General features: G+C 50.0%; 1 protein-coding gene across 6 annotated transcripts; it reads left to right on the top strand.

The window, feature by feature from the left end:
• The first annotated feature begins 10,957 nt into the window (after positions 1-10,957).
• HCRTR1 (hypocretin receptor 1) lies at positions 10,958-20,855 on the top strand. Of its 6 annotated transcripts, none has more exons than XM_074376991.1 (9): positions 11,213-12,161; positions 12,363-12,422; positions 13,362-13,699; positions 13,888-14,066; positions 15,212-15,455; positions 15,833-15,948; positions 17,442-17,668; positions 18,734-18,855; positions 19,522-20,855. In XM_074376991.1, the coding sequence occupies exons 3-9, from the start codon at positions 13,393-13,395 to the stop codon at positions 19,710-19,712; spliced, it is 1,386 nt and encodes a 461-aa protein (XP_074233092.1). In that variant the 5' UTR covers positions 11,213-12,161; positions 12,363-12,422; positions 13,362-13,392; the 3' UTR covers positions 19,713-20,855. The 6 variants fall into 6 exon arrangements, with proteins under 6 accessions (XP_074233094.1, XP_074233092.1, XP_074233093.1 ...); XM_074376992.1 differs by having other exon boundaries at positions 12,363-12,428; XM_074376993.1 differs by lacking the exons at positions 11,213-12,161; positions 12,363-12,422 and adding an exon at positions 10,958-11,204.
• The last annotated feature ends 310 nt before the right edge of the window (positions 20,856-21,165 follow it).

Genomic DNA, 21,165 nt, shown 5'->3' with positions numbered 1-21,165 from the left:
GTGCATCATATATACATGTGTGTATATATATATCTTCTCTCAGCCATGTGACTTGGCTTTTAATTTTGTTTATATTTTTGCTATACAATACTTTGGAATTTTTAATGTAGCCAAATCTATCTGTATTTTCTTTATTGTTTATGCTTCTCATAGCTTGTTTAAGAAATCTTTACATTGTGAGGTCTGGAAAAGATTTTAATTTAAAAGTTTTAAGTTTTTTTTTTTTTAATGGAGGTACTGGAGGTTGAACCCAGGACTTCATGCATGCTAAGCACACATTCTACCACTAAACTATACCCACCTGCCCCACTTAAGGTTTTTTTTTTCATAGTTAGTATCCCTCTGCATTGACTTTGGTGATCAGAGTGATACAGAGGTGCAATTCTCTTTTTTCCACATAGTAAACCAAATTTCCCACCGCTTTTTGGAAGGAATTGGTTTAAATGCCACCTCTGACATATGTTGAACTTCTAGTCTGCACGGCTCTGTCTCAGGGCTCTCCATTCTGCCCCGTTTATGTATTTGCCAATATCTGCCAATATCTCCTTGTCTTAACTACTTTGGTTGTGTAATGAGTCTTGTTATCTGGAGGGTCACTCTCCTCATCGTCTTCATTTTCTTCAAAGTTGCCTTGGCTACTCTCGACTGTTCTTTCATATGACTTTAGGATAGGCTTGACCTGTTTCTGAAGACATTAATTTAAAAAAACCTCTTTATTTAACCCTTTGAAACTGAAATAAATTTCTATATTAATTTGAGAAGTACTAACATGTTTACAATTGAGTCTTTCCTTCTATAAGCAAGTTATACTCTCTATTTATCTGTCTCTTGAATGACCATCAATCAACGTTTCTAATTTTTTCCATAAAAATCTTGCACATCTCCTAGATTTATTCCTAGGCACTTAAGAGTTCTACGCGCTTTTGTAAATGGTACCTTTTATAAATAGCTAGTATTTTTTTTTTTTGTTGCTAGTATTTAGATTTTTCTAAGTGTTGCTAGTATTTAGATATGAGATGGAAGATGTCCCAAGAATGGGAAGGGCCTAGGGATTTGCCCTACTCAGACCCTTAGCTACCACAGTGTCATGGATGCTGGCAGAAGACATGAGACTCCTGGGTCAGAGACAAAGGACTTTGTTACTCGTGGCTCAGCAAGCAACATGAACTTCATGTTTGAGTCAGCAGTTCCACTTGCCCCCTATGTCCCACAGGGATGCTGCACATGCCGTGAGTAAGTTTGCATAATTACTGAGGAACCCAGAGTTTAGGGGACCCAAATGCCTGAACTGATGTTTACTGCAGAGGGAGACATTATCTTCATTATACCAGACAGTAAGCAAATCTGCCTTCTGCTCTGGAGGGAGACATGTACTCTGCATTCCAAAGATGGTTGACATACAAACATCCTTGAAGGGATAGTTAAAAAAAAAAAGTCCAAACAAAAGGGCAGTTCAGTTGTTGCCTCTGTTTGCTAGTCATCCAGGAATGCAACAGATCCATGGAAAATTGCCTCTCAATATGAATCCCCTCAATAGTTTTTAAGAATTTGTGTGTAGGATCTCTTAGATTTTCTGGGTAGACAATCACATGATCTACAAATATTATAATGACCATTCTGTTTCTTCCTTTTTAATGGCTTGTACCATTTATTTATTTATTTATTCACTTTTCTTATCGCATAAGCTAGGAAATCCAGTACAGCTTTGAACAGAAAGACGGATAGTGATCCTTTTAAGGGGTTCTTTTTAGGTTTCTGACTTTGAAGGGAATGCTTTTTAAGTTTCTGTCATTAAGTGGTACGTTTACTGTAGGTTTTAGAAAGATCCTTTATTATGAATCAGATTAAGGAAATTCTCTCCTATTCCTAGTTTGCCAAGAATTTTAATAAATTGCTTAATTTTATCAAATATTTTTTCTCCATCTGTTTTATATGATCATAGGATTTTTTTGTCTTTTAATCTGTTAATGCTATGACTTAAAATGACAATTTTCAAATGTTAAAATATTCTTGCATTCCTGGAGTAAACCCAACTTGGTCATTATGTATTTTTTAATATATTGCTGTATCTAGTTTGATAATATTGTATTTAGAGTATTTGGAGCTGTACCTGTCATGAAACTGACCCAAGATCTTCTGTCTAAACTGTCCTTGCCTGGGTTGAAAGTTCTACTAGCCACATAAAATGTAATGGATTGTTTTCCTTCTTTTTAAAAATTTTTTTGAAGCAATTGGTATAAGATATGGACTGTCTGCTCTCTGAATATGTACCTGAGCCCAGATCCTTGACTGTCACAGCCATGTGCCACTAAGAGTGAATGCCAGAGGCAGAACTGAGGCTGTGAGCCCACTGCATGTGACATCGGGTCAAACCATCTACTCCACCAGGCAGGGATGGCTGTGATGGAGGTTCAGTTAGCAGATTCCCCAACTCTTGCCCTAAACAAAGGCCTCCCACTTTACATCCATCATCAACAAAAAAGCGATATTTTGTCTCCCATAGTTACTCTTTTACTTTATTTCCCACTGTGTCAGAATCAAGCCAAGGAGGAGAGCGAATATTTAAAAAAAAATTTTTTTTGGATGGAAGTACTGGAGATAGAACCTAGGACCTCATGTATGCTAAGTATGTGCTCTACCACTGAGATATTACCATGCATGCCCCCACTCCCCGACTGCCAGAGAGAGAGACTCTTTAAAGGAGACCCCCTTGGAGGCCCAAACTGGTAGATACACAGAAAAGGCTCAGGCAATTAATCAGAAGGTAATCAACATGGTAATCAATTAAAGAAATATTCCAAAGTATGGTACACGTAGCACTGCTGTGGATGGTATTTAGCAGTAAATAAATAAACCTCTAATATCTTAAGAGTTATGTGTTTATTTTCATTTAGATTAAATGATATAACTGTATAATTACAAACAATGAGAGATATAACTATAACATCAAACATGCAATTTTACAGGCAGAGTGAGAACTAGGACAGTCAATTTAAAGAAAAATACGACTGTAAGTAAATAATACTATAGGTAAGAAGAAGATATGGCAGAAAATGGGATGGTGGTATGCAAATGAATATAGTTTGGAAAACATTCAAGTAAAGGCTTGTCTAGTGAATAACAAGCCAACATCAGCCACCAACTCTCCCCTGCAAACACACACATCAGGAACATACAGGGAGAGGGATATATTAAAAAATGGGAGGGAAAGAAGACATACAGAGGGCCAACAGGCACATGAAAAGGTGTTCAACATTGTTAATCATCAGAGAAATGCAAATTAAAACCACAATGAGATACCACCTCACACATGTCAGAATGGCTATCATCAGGTAGACTTCAAATAACAAATGTTGGCAAGGATGTGGAGAAAAGGGAACCCTCATATACTGTTGGTAAGAATGTAAATTGGTGCAGCCACTGTGAAAAACACTACAGCAGTTTCTCAAAAAACTAAAAACAGAACTACAATATGACCCAGCAATTCCACTCCCGAGTATGTATCTGAAAAAAACCAAAACATTAATTTGAAAAGATACATGCACCCTCATGTTCATAGCAGCATTATTTACAATTGCCAAAGTATGGAAGCAATCTAAATGTCCATCAACAGATGAGTGGATAAAGAACATGTGATATATACACACAATGAAATACTACTCAGCCATTAAAAAGGATGAGATTTTTGCCATTTGCAACAAATGGATGGACTTGGAGGGTATTATGCTTAGTAAACTAAGTCAGAGAAAGACAAATAATGTTTGATATCACTTATATGTGAAATCTAAAAAATAAAACAGACTAGTGAATATAACAAAAAGGACTCACAGATACAGAGAACAAACTAGTGGTTACCAGTGGGGAGGGGAGGTAGGATAGGGGTAAGGGATTAAAAGATACAAACTATTATGTATAAAATAAATAAGCTACAAGGATATATTGTACAACACAGGGAATATAGCCAAAATTTTATATAACTATAAATGGAATATAACCTTTAAAAATTGTGAATCACTATGATGTACACCTGTAACTTATAATGTCATACATCAACTATATCTCAATTTTAAAAACTAAAAAATAAATTTTTCAGAAAAAAATGAGAGAGAAGTACTTTCTTAAAAATTGAGTGTTCTTTCTCATAAGGACCACAATTCCTACTCAGAATTCTGAAGTCTAGAGTAAATCCCTTCTTATTTGGCCCAGGTGGGAACCTAAGTGTCTGAATGCCTATTTGCCCCAACTCCTGCCCACATGCCCTAAATTGAAGCCTGCTGGTTTAATGCCCATTTAGTAAGCATAAGGACAAATTAAAGACATTTTCGGGCACACAAAGATTCAGAAAGCTTTTCTCCTGTGCACCCCTTTAAAAAAATGTTATTTGAAGATATACCCCAGCAAAACAGAGACAAAACCCCAGAAAGAGAGAGAACATATTCACGAAAGAGTGGAATTAACCCAGGAGTTATGAATAGAAATACCAGAAGTCCATAAAGCCATCAGTCAAAATTAGAACAGGAAGTCAGAGGGTTTGGAGAAGAGCGCCTTTAAGAAGAAAATGGGCTTCATTCAACAAATAACGTAATTAAGAAGCTGGAAGATTTTAATGACCTGATTAAAAAGGCATATGTTTCTTTTCTCAAGAAGAGAAGAGCAATTAGAAACTCCAGGAGAACAAAAAGTGGTGTAAGAAAGTCATGGCCCAAATATGAAGCAAATTAAAATGTAACATGACTTTGAGTGTCTGAAGGAACGTAGGAAAATACATTTGACCTTGGAGCCTGGAGCATTTCCCCTTCAAGCAGCATTTAAACCATAAGATCATAGTTCCTTCTCTATGGGTCCCAGGATGCTAGTTAGCTCTGCAGAGAATAATGTTCACATAGTCATAACTTTTTTAACTTTATTTTCTAAAAAACCACATTTTTCCATTTTTCAAGTTCGGACATAGACAACACACAAAACCAGAACTCTTATTTTTCCAGAGTTATTTATTTTTTTCAGTTGAAGTATGGTCAGTTTACAATGTTGTGTCCGTTTCTGGTGTACAGCATAATGTTTCAGTCATACATATACATACATATATTCCTTTTCGTATTCTTTTTCATTTTCATCATGGGTTACTATAAGATATTGAATATAGTTCCCTGTGTTATACATTTTAATTATGGGTACAGAACCAGATGCAAATGTAATGGTTTAGCAAGAAGAGGGGGCGCCAAGAGTGATAAAGGATGTCTTGTCTTACCAAGGCAAGAGTCAAGAGATATTGCATAAAAGTAATGGTGCAGGAAAGATGGAATGGAAAATACGTATCTAACCAGACTCTGGGGGGAAGGTACCTTTGCAAAACCGCACATCTTCCACAGTGAGACTCTATTAGTTCCTCAATAGCCACCTTCCCCTCTTCCTTTAGACCCAGAAAGCTTATTTCAGCTGAGCACATGGCTACTCAGAAAAAAATTACATCCCTCAGCTGCCCTCGCAGCTACATGTGACCAGGTGACCAAATTCAGGCCACTGGATGTAACAGAAGTGATGTGCCTCTCCACTAACTAGCATATGGAGGGGACTGGCCATCTCTGGCCCGGACCAAGAGTTTTTGCCATTAATGATACTAACACTTAGACGTAGGCCACGTGTCAGGCTTTTCTAAGGGCTTCGCGTATATTAACCTATTTAACCTGATGAGAATGTGTATTTCCTATTGCTGCTGTAAACAACTACAGCAGTGATTTGAAACAGAACAGGTATATTCTCTTACAGTTCTGAAGATCAGAAGTCTAAAAACAATGGGTCGACGGGGCTGCTTCCTTCTGGAGACTCCATTTCCTTGCCTTTTTCAGCTCTGAGAGGCTACGTGCATTTCTTGTCTTGTGATTCCTCCCTTCTATCACTACCGTCTCTTGCTTCCATCATTACGTCTCCTATTACTACTTTGATTTCCTGCCTCCCTCTTACAAGGACCCTTGTGATTCCATTGGGCTGACCCGGGCAGCCCAGGATAATATCCTCATCTCAAGATTCTTAACATAATCACTTTTGCAAAGTCTTTTATTGCCTTATAAGTTAACATTCACAGTTTCTACAGATTAGTACGCAGGCATCTTTGGAGGATCAGTATTCTCCTTACCTCAGACTGGAACTATATTATCCCCATTTAACAGGTAATGCAATTCAGGCACAGAGTTGTTAAGTAGCATGTCTAGGGTCACACAGCTTGTAAGTGGCAGACCCATGATTTAACCCTGGACAGCCTGGCACCAGAACCTGTGCTCAAAACTGTGATACTCTTGGGGGAGGGTATAGCTCAAGCGGTAGAGTGCATGCTTAGCATGCATGAGGTCCTGGATTCAATCCCCAGTACCTCCTCTAAAAATAAATAAATAAAGCTAATTACCTCCCACCCAAAACAAACAAACAAACAAACACTGCAATACTCTTCTATCCTGGCAGAATTGTAGCGCCACCTTGCCAGCCCTGGATGGCCTGCAGAGAAAAATAAACTTCCATCTTCCTAAGCCTGTCATCGGGGGAGTCTTTGTGGTACATTAGCTATATTCTAATACAGGGACCAATAGCTACTCTACATAATTAAAAATAAAGATTTTACTTTATTCTGAGTGGTTTGAATCTTTTACAAGGAAAATACACTCTATTCATTTCAATGGGTTTCAGTTGGCGGGCACAGTTGTCAATCAGTCCACATTGCACCCTCTGTTAACACCCTCCAGGGACTGCACTGCTTCTGTGATGGAGTCCAAGCTCCTCAGCCTAGATTCAGGGCCAGCCCTTCACTCATCTTTTTATTTCTTGTTGCTTCTCTTCATGGAAGCACCTTCAGGCCAAACTAGCATTTACTGTGGCCCCAGAACAGACCTTTGGCCATGGCCACCCCTCATGCTGTCCCCTCTGTCTGGAATCTGCCCCTTCTTCCTCTCCCATTCCTGCCCAGCAAATCTCACTCAAAGCCCACCTTGAACTCCTATTCATCCTTCAAGACCCAGCCCTTGTTGCCTCTGGAACATTTTTGTTTATCTTAGTTTTTCTCCTGTTAAAGATTTTCCTCCAATGTCTGGTGATCCAGGTCATAGTTACCCACTTCTCACCCATAGTCTATACCTCTCACCCCTAGTCTACATACACACATACACCCCTCCCAGGAAGATCAGGCCTCTCCTTCCCCTTGTATGTTCCTGTGTCGAAGTAACCACACCAGCACACGTATCCTATGATCATTGTTTATTACTACTGTTACTCCAGACTCCAGCACCAATACATGACTCAAAATAAAAATAATACCAAATGACAAGTAAAGGATGTCTGACAAAGCCCTTCCTAAGAAGACCACTCTGATTTTTTTAAACATTCAATTATTTTTAAAGTATCATGTGAACAAATGTGCCTGTCTTGCTGGTGTCCAGCACTTGTTACTCTGCACACCTGCCTGTTTGCAGTGAATCCCTACACAACTCGGCTTGGCAAAGGCTCCTGTTGGTTTCAGGCAGTGAAATGAGGCACAGAGAAGTTGCATTATTTCCTCTGGCTGCTGTAACAGGTTATCACAAACTCAGTGGCTGAAAACAACACAAAATTTTTTCTCTCATACTTCTGGAGCTCAGAAGTCCAGAATAAGTCTTATGAGGCTAACATCAAGGAATTGGCAGGGCTGCATTCCCTCTGGAGGCTCTAGGTAAGAATCCATCCCTTACCTTTTCCAGCTGCAAGAGGCTGCCATCATTCCTTGGCTCATGGCCCTTTCCAGGATTGGCATCATCCAACCTCTGCTTCCATCATCACATCTTCTCTTTCTTTCTGACTCTCCTGCCTCCTTCTTCCAAGGACCTTGTGATTACATTGAGCCCAGCTGGTTAACCCAGGTTATCTCCCAATCTCAAGATCTTTAACGTAGTCCCATCTGCAAAGTTTCTTCTGCCTTGTGACTTATTTACAGATTCTGGGGTTTAGGACATGGACATCTTCGAGGGCTATGACTCAGCCCACCAGAGAGGTGAAGTGACTAGTCCAAGAGCACGTGGTAGTAAGCAACAGCGCCAGGAGTCTAACCCAGGCCTTTCTGACCCCAGAGCCTGTGCTCCTGACCTCCTTTCAACACTAGACCTAACAGGTTTGGGGGCGGTGGGGATTGCTTGCTTTTCCTTTGGGTTCACATACACTATCTTTATTGGTCCCAGCCGCATCCTACCCCCACCCCTGATTCCACAGGCTCCCACCCTAATGCATTTGATACTCATCCCCACCCATATTTACATGGGGGTCTCCCCAGCCTAACCAGGAGGGTCCCCAGCTCTGCAGCTTACCTGCCGTCAGTGTCTGTTGAGTGCGTATATGGGCGAGTGAGCAGACAGAAGGGGCTGCCTCCAGCCCCTTCCCATTGAGCTCCTGCCCCCCGCCTGAAGATGCTCCCTAGCTTATGACCACCAAGGATGCCTGACTTCAGGCCCTGGGCCCCTGTTCTCTCAGTGGATTTTGGTTCCCTTCCAGCCACTTAAACCCTGAAAAAGGGCCAGCCTTCCCCAAAGAGAAGAGGCACAAAAGCTGAGCCTCTGGCCTGGAGATGGAGGACATGAGGTCCCTCGGTCCCTCCCATGGGCATGGCACTTTGTCCAGAATTTCCAGAGGCCAGTACTGTTGGGTCTAAGAACCAAAACGCCCCAGCTGCCTCAGTGGCCTGCCTGGACTCAGCCCTCAGAATCCCCCTTTCTGGGCCCACAGCCCAGTCACTGCTGGTGCCCCCTCACTGCACCCCACACCTCCTCTTGTTTTTTGATCTCTGTTCTTCTAAGAAGCACTTTTGCCCTGCCCAGGGTGACCCCCTCCCATCCTAGGCCTGTGGCAGCATTAGCAAGTTAAAAAAGCAATTACATTTCAATTACTCTAGTCCTAGCCAGACAGAGGTTACTGTAAGTCACACTGGAATTGGGAAGGAGGGAAAGGTAGCACCTGGGGCCAGTGCCCAGGCTGACACTTGAAGATGGATGTGACAGGGACCTGTGCCTCGGAGGCTCAGGATTAGATCAACAAGGCTGGGACTGGCTGGTTCCAGGAAAGAGGTCATGTGGCCACGGTTGACTGACAGCTCGGCCAAAACAAAGGCTTCAGGCTGGTCCCCCCGGGAGGAGAGATGCCAGACTGAGCGCCCAGCCTGGAGATGGAGGATATGAGGTCCCTGGGTCCCTCCCCTGAGCACAGGTGCTTTGCCAGAAGCTCCCAGAGGCCAGTGCTGTGGAGCCCAAGGACCAAACCGCTGAAGTGCCTGGTGGGTCTCCTAGAGCATCACTGGCCTCCTTGGGACCCCAGGATTTTCTCTGAGCATACACTCCAGGGTCGCTACCCCATGCCCACATATGCCAAATAATTGGCCTCTCCAATCCTCAAGCTGTGGCTAATGGAGCCAGACTCAGGACCAGAGGGATCTGGGGACCCAGAGCCTCCTGCCTGACCAGGGTCTGATAGGGCAGGAAAAAAGATCTGTTGCTTCAGGGTAGAAGGAATCACTCCAGATCCCTTGTCCTGGGGAGCAAGCGGCCACCTCTGGGGCACCAAGGGGTGAAGAGGAAGTTGGGCAATTGGGATCCCTCTTAGGGGGAAATGGGACTGGCTTCATGAAATGGGATATTGTGGATATGGGGGTGGATTCTCAGCCTGACTCCTTCCCCGCACAGACACATGCACTCCTGTTATAATGATTTGGGGGGACCTGAGAGGCCCCTTGCTCACTCTAACCCAGGGTGTCTGGGGGGCCCTGAATTGTGGTGTTCTAAGCTCTGGGCTGGGTTCTAAGCCTGGGCTGTGCGGGCTCAGCTGGAGCCCACCACCTACACAGGCACAGAAGGGTCTGTACCTTTTGCATCACCGGCTGTACCTTATTTGAGGCAGCTGTCATTTGAGTGTCCCTGCATGATCTGTCATGCGCATGTGCTGCAGCCCCCTCCCCAGCCCCTACCTAGCCAACAGTCACAGCTCTAGATGGGGCGGTTCATGTGGGGGATTAGATGAGTCATTGCTGTGGAGGCAGATGTACCAAGTTCCATGTACGCACACTCGCAGAGCCACGGACACAAAGGCACACCACACGCACATTCCCACACTCACAGGGGAACGCACTGGGAGGCCAGCGCTAGTCAAAGCCATGGTCGCACATTCAGACACACAGAGAGACAGACATCCCTGAGTGTACACACACACGCACAACCCTCACAGACAAACACCAATACACACAGAGATAAATCAAGACCCATACAGACACATCCCACCCAGAGTGACCCCCAGTCATCAACCCAGAGCTTGTCCCCTACCCAGATGCATGCTCAGAGACACAAACACACACACAGCCACACATTGGATTCCCCAGACACACACTCACAGCCCTTACTTCTAATTACAGATACTCAAACACATGCACATACACGCATCCTCTCATCTGTTTTCCTACCTCTACCACCCCCTGGGGCAGGCAGGAAAGAGCACTGGAACCACATGGATACTCTGACCGACCGGTCACTGACTGCTCAGATGCCTGCCCAGGGACCAAGTTCTGCCCTAGGGTTAGCTTCAGTCCTCCCTCCTGCTCTGAACAGGTGAAGAAGGCCACTGACCCATTTCCTGTGCTGCCCCAGCTTCCCTCCCACGCACTATGCCTAATGGTGCATCTCCAGCTCCTTGAGAAAAGGCTTTGGCTGCAACAGGGAAGATGGAGGTTACATCTCAGGATTCATCTCCTAGGAGAGAAGGAGTGCGAATCTCTGAGGGTGAGAGAGGAGGGTGGATCCAATGGATGAAGAAGGTCTGGTTCTGAGACTGAGGATGGCCAAGGTGATGGCCTGATGCCAGGGGTCACCCCTCACCGGCCTGTGACTCCCGGATGGCCCCACCTCCACAACTTGGCCCCTGTCGTTTCCTCTGCCTTGAATCACCTCTGCAGGGCTTCCTTCTCATCCTTCAGATCTCTGTGTTCCTGCTCTAGGAAGCCTGTCCTGACACCCTGGCTGAATCAGCCTGTCCTTCTGTGCCCTGCAGCTCCTGGGCACCCCCACAGCCCTCCTCACACAGTGGAGGACTTGTCCATCTGTGAGCCTGGGCGCCTCTGTCTGGTGAAGGAGGAGGGCAGACCGGGAGAAGAGCACAGGTTTGAATCCCAGCTCAACCTCTGCTGTATGACCTTGGGCAAGTCACTGAACCATGTGAGTCCAGGGTCCTTATCTGTGAAATGGGGATGGTAACAACTGTCTCACTGGGTTGATGTGAAGATTAAATGACATTATGCATGATGGGGACTGTACAAATGGCAGCTGCATTATTGTTGCTCATTGCCTGGCACACAGCTTAGAAAATGTATGTTGAATTCATCAGCCCCTCTGGTCCACCATTCCAGCCCCTACCTACTGTCCCTGTCTTGGAAGAGGGGAAAGTAGGTATGAACATAAAACAATAGGGGGCAGATAGAATCAGAGGCTGGGAGATGGGCGAGCAGGGCCTTCTGGCATCGCTGGGAGCTGGCTGCTCCAGCAACAGCCGGAGCTTGGTTGGAGGCGATGCAAGCGACATCTCTCATCCCAGTGACCCACCTGTGCCATCATCCTCCTCAGCTAGGTGAGGCAGCAGGGCGAGGGGGGGAGCTGGGATTCACCTCTGCTCTGTGGCTCTCCGAAGCTGCCCGGGGTCGCCTGCACACAGTAGGTGCGCTCTGAACGCTAAGTAGCCGGAGGCATAAATGTTGAATGAATGCGAATGGAATGAATAGTATGGATGAACACATGAATGGAGGCGGGATGCACGCGTGAGGTCGGGGGCGAGGGGGAATGAGCATCTCCCTCCGCCCTCAGGGTCAGGGGGCTGGGAGACCTGCAGCCGAGACCGGCCGGGGGCTCCCTCCTCGCCCGGCCCCTCCCGCCCGCCCTCCCCCCCCCCGCCCCGCGGCGCGCAGCCCGGCGGAGCCCGCGCCGAGCCACAGCCCGCGTTGGAGCCGGCACTCGCGCCCAGCCGAGCGAGCCGAGGCAGCGCAGCCTTGGGAAGGGGCTGTCCCGGCCCCCTCCCCGCGTCCTGGCCCCCGGAGACTGGCCTTCGGGGCAGGGAGGCGAAGTCCCGGTGCAAGGTGGGGGGACCAGCAGCCGAGGACGCCGGGGTCCCGGAGCCAACAGGTGCGGGGCTTGGGGGACCCCCAGGCCCGGGGTGGGGGTTCCAGAGGACCCTCGGCGGGAGCTAAGAGTCTCGGGAGGTAACCTGGGTGCTGGGAGGCTGGCTCCCCAGCAGGCTCTGCCCTCCCTCCACCCACACCCCCCACCGCAAGCTTAAGGCAAGATCCTAAAGAGCCCCTCGCGCCCTCGCTCCCCCCACCGCAGCCCCCACAGCCACCGAGGTGCGCGGAGGTCCTGCTGTGGGAGTGGGTCCGCTGGCTCCCGGTAAGGGTAAGAAGGAGCCCCCTCATCCTCCCTCAGCGGTCTCCAGTGACCCGCAACCCTCCTACACACACGTCTGGGGTCGCCCCTGCCCAGCCAGGGGAAGGAGGGGTCTGAGCAAGCGAGGAGGGGCGGGGTGCGAGGCCGGATTTATGAATGGAGAGGGCGGCCTGCGCGCCGGCCCAGCGACCCCTGGCGGCCGCCGGGGCGCATCGCGGCTGGTATTCAAGAGGGGGACCAGAGGGGATGGGGGTGCTGGTGGACCCAGCTGCTGCGCTTAGGGCTCTTCCCTTGCTTCCAGGGAGGTTGTCAGTTCCTCCCTGCACCTCTCCTCACACTGGGTGTGCGTGCGCGTGTTTGTGTGTGTCCACCGGGGAGGTTCTGTCAGGTTTTGTGGGTGGGGCCTGGGTCTCTAAAATCCTCCCTTGACCGTTTCTTTCAACTAAAATTTCAAGCCTTTTAACTGATCCAGGAGAGAACATTTGCAATCGGGATGGCTTCCCCTCCCAAATATGTGGTGTTTGGTGGATTCAGACAGACCTGGAATAGTAGCTTTGTGACCCTGAGCAAGGGGCTCAACCTCTCTGAGCTTCTATCTCCTCTTCTGCAAAGCAGGGCTCTTAGCAATGGCCGTGAAGCTGGCTTCCGGTGCCAGTTTCTGGGTAAAGCACTCTGCACTCATTAGAGCTCCTTACTCCTCACCGAGGCCCAATGAGGCAGGTTCAGTTATTACTCAATGGGATAGATGAGGAAACCAAGGCTGAGAGGGACGAGGTAAGTTACCCAACTGGTATGAAACTGGGATGCAAGGCAGATCTGTCTTTCTGTATCGATTCCAGGCTCCCCATAACCCATGTGACTGTGAAAATAAAGAGGGAGCTTATCTTCAAATTGCCTGGCACACTCCCTAATATTCCCTTTCTTCCTTCTTCCTTCCTTCAGAAGGTTTGGGGCTGGGACCCCAAAGACCTGAATGCAAGGCCCTGGGCCCCCTGAGGGAAGTGGGCTGAGGCCTGGCCCGGGTGCCCCCCTCCCTCAGCAGAGCCCAGGATGCCTCTCAGCTGCAGCGGCTCCTGAGCTCATGGAGCCCTCCGCTAGCCCAGGGCCCCAGACGGGAGTCCCTGCTGGCAGCAGGGAGCCATCCCCGGTGCCCCCAGACTACGAAGACGAGTTTCTCCGCTATCTGTGGCGCGATTATCTGTACCCGAAGCAGTACGAGTGGGTCCTCATTGTGGCCTACGTGGCTGTGTTCCTTGTGGCCCTGGTCGGCAACACACTGGGTAGGTCTCTAGGTCCCTGTGGTGCCGGGGGCTTCCCCTGGGGACTGGGAGGGGTCCTGGGCCTTGCTTTTCTCCCCATCCCATAGTCTCTACTAGATAATGTGGGGGAAGGGTCTTGCTGATGGGACTCAGCTAGACTGGGCATGGCTCAGCTGTTGGCTTCGATGCATCCTGGCCCCACCCTGCAGTCTGCCTGGCTGTGTGGCGGAACCACCACATGAGGACAGTCACCAACTACTTCATCGTCAACCTGTCCCTGGCTGATGTGCTAGTGACAGCCATCTGCCTGCCAGCCAGCCTGCTGGTAGACATCACTGAATCCTGGCTCTTCGGCCATGCCCTCTGCAAGGTCATCCCCTATCTACAGGTGAGCTCTGCCTGGGCACCCTTATGACCCCTCATCACACCAAGTACAAAAACTGTGGCCTTGCATAGGTCTCTGTGACCCTCAGACTTGCCTTTCAGATGGGACGTGGTGGCTCAGTACTTTGGCAGTGTCATGCTTTATTGTTAGTAAGGGCAGCTGCCAGGCCCGACACTCAAGGATGCAGACACAGCCCCATGTACTCAGAGACCCCCTCCTTCCAGGTCAACCCACAACATACCCACAGCCATGTGTGCACACATGTGCAATCACCTCCAGGCACATGGGCACTCAGTGGAGGAGAGAGGCACAGGCCACCATGACAGACAGCTGGGTCTGCTCCCTGATCCCAAGAGGGGCAGATTTGAGGGGGCCTACTGGAAAGAGTCTCCTCTCCTCCCCTTCCACCCTGGGCAGGGCCTTCCATCCCCCAGTAGTGGGAATCAGGATGTCCATATGAGGTTGGTGGGGTGGAAGGAGGACTGGCCAAAGGCCCCAGAGGGCAGAAGGCACTCCTGGAGGCAATGCCCACTTACATCTCTGGCCTAGGTTCATCCCTGCCTCCCAGAATGAGGACTTTTCTTCCTATCAGCCTCGGGAAGGGATGGAATCTCAGGGCAGAGAGAAATGCCTCTTGGATTCCCATTATTTTGAGGTTTTCCACTCACCCGATTAGCTCTGGCAACTCTGAGGATAAAACAAGCAGATGAGGAAATTCACCTTAGGCAAGTTATCTAACCTTTCTGTCTTAGTTTCCTCATCTGTACCATGAGGGTAAGAGTACCCACCTCTTGGGGTTGTTGTGAGGATAAGGAGGACAATGTCTGGCATGTAGTTATTTCCAAAAATGTAAGTTATTATTCATGGTAGGAGCACCTTCTATGTGCCAGGTCTCAAGCTGGACATTATCCATCCATACTTTCATTTATTCTCACAAGAATCCTGCCAGGTGGCTGATATATCCCCATTCTGCAGCTGAAGCTCAGAGAGGGTGAGAGATTTGCCCAAATCTACATAGCCAGTGAGTAGTGGAGTCAGGATTTGCCCTGCACCTGGCTGCCAGGTATTTCTAGGCTGTAGGCTCCATTGCTCATCCCATAGCTCTGGGTGGCCCCTGAAAGGACTGACATTGCATCCCCATGGCGCAGGCTGTCTCTGTGTCAGTGGCCGTGCTGACTCTCAGCTTCATCGCCCTGGACCGCTGGTACGCCATCTGCCACCCGCTGTTGTTCAAGAGTACTGCCCGGCGTGCCCGTGGCTCCATCCTGGGCATCTGGGCGGTGTCACTGGCTGTCATGGTGCCCCAGGCTGCTGTCATGGAGTGTAGCAGTGTGCTGCCGGAACTAGCCAACCGCACCCGGCTCTTCTCTGTCTGTGATGAACACTGGGCAGGTAATGGCGGGAGCCTTGGGTGGGCATCCCTGAAGTGGGCGCCTCTGGGGCATATACCCCCAGGGCAGACAATCAGGGCACTTTTGGGGTGGGCAGCCCCAGAGTGGGTATCTCCTGGGAGGACATCCTAGAGCAGGTGTCTACGAGGGATACCTCCAGGGTCGGTACTTGCTCTAGTGTGGACATTCACCAGGGGTCCCTCCAGGATGGGCACCCCCGGGTTGGGCAACTCCAGGGTCTGTCTGCCATGGTGCCTGTATGGGGCCCAGCTGCAGTGGCTTGCTTTGGCTGTAGTCGGGGCAGGGTGGCAATGCTAAGCAGGGCAGGTTGGGGGCTCCCAGACTGGGCCCAACCCTTACATCTCTTGGCCCCTGCAGACGATCTCTATCCCAAGATCTACCACAGTTGCTTCTTCATTGTCACCTACCTGGCCCCCCTGGGCCTCATGGCTATGGCTTATTTCCAGATCTTCCGCAAGCTCTGGGGCCGCCAGGTGAGGCCCACTCCGGTGTCACTGTCTGGGTTGTGAGGGGACAGGGGGGCTGGTCTAAGGGAGCAGACAATCCTTTGCCTTCAGAACATGCATCCTGGCTACAACCAAAGAGAGACAAAACCCAAGGACACGTCAAACTCGAGGCCCAAAGTGCTAGTGGCAGCCCTGGAACCGAATGGTAACTAACACGGTTTCAGTATCAGTCATTTCCGGTTATCGGACCACACACTCCCGGCTAGTCTTGCCTCACCTTCACCACCACAGATTATCCCCAACTTAGTATAAGAGGAAACTGAGACCCAGAGAGGCAAAGCCACTTTTCCCAAATCCCTCACCAGTGAGTGAAAGATCGGGGACTAAAACCCAGGCCTGTGGGGCTCCAGTGCTCAGTTCAGTGCCACAGGAAGAACAGCACCTCTGTGTTGCTTTCTAAATTAAGCGCTTTGTTTGCAATGGCTTCACAACTACGTAACCAAAGAAGCAATATTACCCACTTCACAAATGCTGAGTAAGGGAACTGACTTGCCCGAGCCAACGAGTGGCCAAGCCTCTCTGGTTCCAGGGCCTTCCTTCTTTCCTCTATTGCAAACTGACCAACAGCAGGTTTTGTGGGCTTTTTTGCCGGTGGGGGGAAGGGGTGCTTAGACGCCCTTGGCATTAGTGGGACTGAGTCCTGGATCAGTGCCTGGGCGGGGGCAGGATGCAGGCCAGAACCTGAGCAGCCCTGCTGTCCATTGACACTTCGACATCTGCTCCTCCATCCCCTGGTCAAGGTGGCAGGAGTCGCTATCCTTATCTAACAGGAAAACTAAGGCTCAGAAAAATGAGTTGACCAAGGTCTCATAGCTCATGAATGGCTGAGCTGGCTCTAGACCCCATGTTTCCTGAACTCTAGCCCCATGTCCCTCTGTTGTGGGGTGATTCAGGTGTCCAGTGTGGGAGAGGCTGTGAGGACATCTGTGGTTGTTCCAGGAGCCTGGAACCATCATAGGCTGAGAGGCACCAACCTAGGCTGGGATCTGTGCTCTCAGGCCCAGGCCATTCCACACTGCCCACCTGCTCACCCCTGGCTCAAGCCTCCCCCCCAATCAGGCATGGGTCAGGGGAGACACAACTCATCGCCCACCCCTCTCCCCACAGATGGAGGTGGTGATTTAAGGAAGATAGATGGGCAGCTGGGAGGATGTTCAGGCCCCAGGCTGTGACCTGGGGACTTGTCAAGGGTCCCCTTCCTCATCTGTAAGGATCAATAATACCTTCCCCAGGGGCATATTGTGGGTGGTCTCACAATGAGCGAGTGGAAAATGGAAGTACACTGAAGTCCAGAGCCTTGGTCTTTATCATGAATATGAGGTCCCTTCCTACTGCAAGGGTTTGTTTCCTTGCCCACCTCCGCCCTGCCCCAGGGTCCAGCCCGGAGCAGGCCCAGCAGAGCAGAACAACCCTCCCAAGGAGCTGTCCCCACCGCTGCTGTCTGTGTGTGTGCTAAACAGATCCCTGGTACCACGTCAGCCCTGGTGAGGAACTGGAAGCGGCCCTCAGACCAGTTGGAGGACCAAGGGCAGGGCCTGGGTGCAGAGCCTCCACCTCAGGCCCGTGCCTTCCTGGCCGAGGTGAAGCAGATGCGAGCTCGGAGGAAGACAGCCAAGATGCTGATGGTTGTGCTGCTGGTCTTTGCCCTCTGCTACCTGCCCATCAGTGTCCTCAATGTCCTCAAGAGGTGAGAGCATGTGGGGAGTGGATGTGGGTGGGTAGGGCTGGTGGGGTCAGAGGAAGGAGCTCTCTGCTTTGGCCCTACCGAGCATCCACTGTGTGACCTTAGGGGCACTCATTTCTCTTCTCTGAGCTTCAGTCTCCTTATCTGTAAAATGTGAATAATAATTGTCCTGCCTCTTAGAACTATTGGGAAAATTCTTTCATCCTTTCACTCAATCATCAGATTGTAGGGGCTGGGAACAAAGTGAACTAGTGCAGGGGACGATGCCTTCATGGAGGCAACATCTAGTAGGAGAGAGAATGGACAAATAATACCAGCCAGTGCAATGAAGAAAAATAAAATAGGGAAAGAGGTAGAGAGTGACAGTGACAGGTTGGTGGGGTTTTTAACAATGTTTTTTTTAGATGTAATGGTTAAGAAGAAAAAGGGGGCCTCTCTGAGAAAGTGACATTTGGCAGGGACTTGAAGAGAGGGGCCGAGCCTACAGGTGTCTGGAAGAACAGCACTCTTAGAGGAGGGAACACAGGGCAAGTGAGAGGCCATGAGGTGCGGGGCAAGTACATGGGCCATTTGACACAGGACAGCCTTAGTGTGAATCTGTGGCTGTGTGATCCTGGGAATAGCGCTATACTTCTCTGAACATCAGTTTCCTTATTTGAAAAATGGATGGTGTTTATGACTCATCATTTTGCTGTGAGGATGGATGAGAAAGTGGAGGGGAAGCCCCAGGGAACCAGACAGCTGGTGACTGAGCAGATGGGCCCTGGTACCTGTCCCTAAGTGCACTTTGGTCATACTCTCTGTGCTCAAGAACCCCAAACTGTGGTCAGGACCCCAGACCCAGAGGTCCAGGGAAGGCCACCTGGTGGACAGGAGGGGCAGAGGGACTCTTGCACTTTAGAGCCCTTCATGAGCTGTGTCATCAACTCAGCTTCCTGTACTGAGCCTTGGTTTTTCCTGTCTGTTAGATGAGAACAGTGACTCCTGCCCCACATAAACACATACACACATATCTACCCCATTTCTGAGCATTCTGCACCCCCTCCTCCACCCCCGTGCTGGTCCTAGGGTGTTCGGAATGTTCCGCCAAGCCAGCGACCGAGAGGCCGTCTATGCCTGCTTCACCTTCTCCCACTGGCTGGTGTACGCCAACAGCGCTGCCAACCCCATCATCTATAACTTTCTCAGTGGTGAGTGGGCTGGGAGGCAGAGGGACTGAGGGTGGGTGGCAACAGTCCCCAGGACAACAGTCTCCCCATCTCCCTCGTTCCCCACTGTCCTCCCCTTTAAGTGAAGGGCTCTGGAATTAAAATGGGGTCCAACTTCTGGCTAGGTGATGGTGGGTAAGCTACTGCACCTCTGTTTGTCTCACGTGTGGAGTGAGGATGAAGGACTCCAGCCTCTCAGGATGCTGGGATGAGCAAGGACACAAGCTCAGGCAGTGCCTTGTGCGAGGGCTGCTGCTGCTGTCATGTTCATCACTGTGGGGCAGAGGTGGGGAATGCCTAGCCACAGACGCTGAGCCCCGAGACCCTCCGTCTACATGCCAGTGAGGGCAGAGGTGACCTGAGGTCCTCGAGCCAGACACCACGTTTCGAGCCAGGCTCAGAGCCAGAGCACAGTCAAGGAATCAGATGAAAATTGCATTTCTCCTTGGGAACCTGCACTGGGGCCTCTGTCCTCACTCTCCCTGGCAGTGACGAGGTCGCCTTGGGGCTCTCTCCATCCCAGCTCTACCCTTCTCTCCCGCCCCCTCACAGGCAGCTTTGCTGGAGCTGCGTGGGTGTCCCTGAGCCCAAGGCCCCTTCCTGCTCCAACCGTCTCCTTACGGCTGTGTCTTCTGTCTCCCCACCAAGGCAAATTCCGGGAGCAGTTTAAGGCCGCCTTTTCCTGCTGCCTGCCCGGCCTGGGTCCCTGCGGCTCTCTGAAGGCCCCCAGCCCTCGCTCCTCTGCCAGCCACAAGTCCTTGTCCCTGCAGAGCCGGTGCTCTGTCTCCAAAGTCTCGGAGCCCGTGGTGCTCACCAGCGTCACCACGGTGCTGCCCTGAGCGAGGGCAGGGCTGTCCTGGTGGCACCAGGGAGTGTAACCTGTTCCCTGCCTGGGCTGCTCCCTGAGACCCGCCCCCACTCCTTGTAGAAAGACTGCTGGATGCAGTGCGAAGCCAGGGGCTCCACTCCTGGTTTTCTGCCTGTTTAACTCTGGGCAAGTTACTTCCCTTCTCTGAGCTGTGTCCCCTAAGTGGGACTAATGTGAGGATTCAGCATGCTCAAGAAAGTGGAAAGCTCTTTGTAAACTGTAGTGTTATGGACAAGATTATCAGCTCACTTGGCCACACCCCACAGTACCATCCATCCTCATCCTTCCAGAGCTTGGCCTTCCTCCCAAAGATCCCTCTCCTCAATTACAGGCCCTCCCTGGCGGAGGGGGGGGGTCCCCAATCAGCATTTCCATATGGCCCAGGAGCTCCCTGAAGCCCAGGCTGCACTTGGCCAGCTGCTCCTTGAGGCCTGTGTGAACTAATCTGAGCCCAGCCCTACCCGAGTGGGAACACAGCCCCACAGTCACCAGGTGCCGAGGGCAGACACCGTAGACTGGACCCCGTTGGTTGTGTGGTGTGATCGAACACTCTCCATGTGGCTGTTTGGCATGGAGGCCAGCAGTCTGAGGCAACTGTAATTAAAAGCCTGACACTGAACGTTCCCTTTCCTTGTCATTAAACAAAATCTGTGCTTCTTAGGTTAGGAGTGAGAAGGTGGGGAGGCTGGGGGAGGGGAGAAGACAAGGCAGTGCTGGAATGCAATTATCTGCTGACCGCTCCCATCTCTCATCCTTGATACAGGTGGGCTCCAAGCCAGGCCTCAGAGCGCACAGGTTGCTGCCCCCTCATTGATCCTCTGATGCCAGGTCCTCGATCCTGGCCACATCTGTCTGCCTATGGCCCAGAGGCCTATGGCAGGTAAGGGGGGGTTGGGTAGGCAGAGAGCAGAGTTAACAGACTGATTTACTCTTATCTTCACCTTCTTGGAAATCAGGGCTCGCGTTTATTTTCTCTGAACTCACAGGATAAAAAGAGAAAGCCAGAGACTTGGCTAGACGTGCTCCGTCTGCCACCAAGATGATTAGAGGGCTGCCAGAGGCCCTGATCCTTGTTGCCAGAGCAGGGGGTGGAATGCAGTCTGAAGTACTCTCCGCTGAGAGGAGCAGGAGGCAGCTGGCAAAGGCCAGCTCAGCCGTGCACACCGCCGGGTCTGCTTAACTTGATTAATGGTGCTGCGGGCTCCCTCTGACCTCACCCGTCAAGAAGTGGGGCAAAACCAAGCTCCTGCCAGGGGCCCAGCCCAGGAATGCATTAGCTCCCCTCCTCTTAGGCAGAGCAGGTGGAGGGAGTGGTCTGAGCACGTCATCCTGCTCTCCAGATGACTCACCAGCCCAGCTCGTGTGAACGTTTCCATAGACGTGCCGTTGCTGCCAGGCAGGGTGGGCTGTCCTGCCCACTCCCC

Source organism: Camelus bactrianus, chromosome 13 (genome assembly GCF_048773025.1).
Source record: "Camelus bactrianus isolate YW-2024 breed Bactrian camel chromosome 13, ASM4877302v1, whole genome shotgun sequence".
Classification (NCBI taxonomy): Eukaryota; Metazoa; Chordata; class Mammalia; order Artiodactyla; family Camelidae; genus Camelus; species Camelus bactrianus.
The sequence above is the reverse complement of the archived record's forward strand: the minus strand, read 5'-3'. Positions and strand labels throughout refer to the sequence as shown.

Coding starts and splice junctions, on each gene's coding strand:
- HCRTR1 (XM_074376993.1), top strand. CDS start 13,393: ATGCAAGGCCCTGGGCCCCCTGAGGGAAGTGGGCTGAGGCCTGGCCCG. Junction 14,067..15,211: donor AGGTCATCCCCTATCTACAG/GTGAGCTCTGCC, acceptor CCCATGGCGCAG/GCTGTCTCTGTGTCAGTGGC. Junction 18,856..19,521: donor CATCTATAACTTTCTCAGTG/GTGAGTGGGCTG, acceptor CTCCCCACCAAG/GCAAATTCCGGGAGCAGTTT.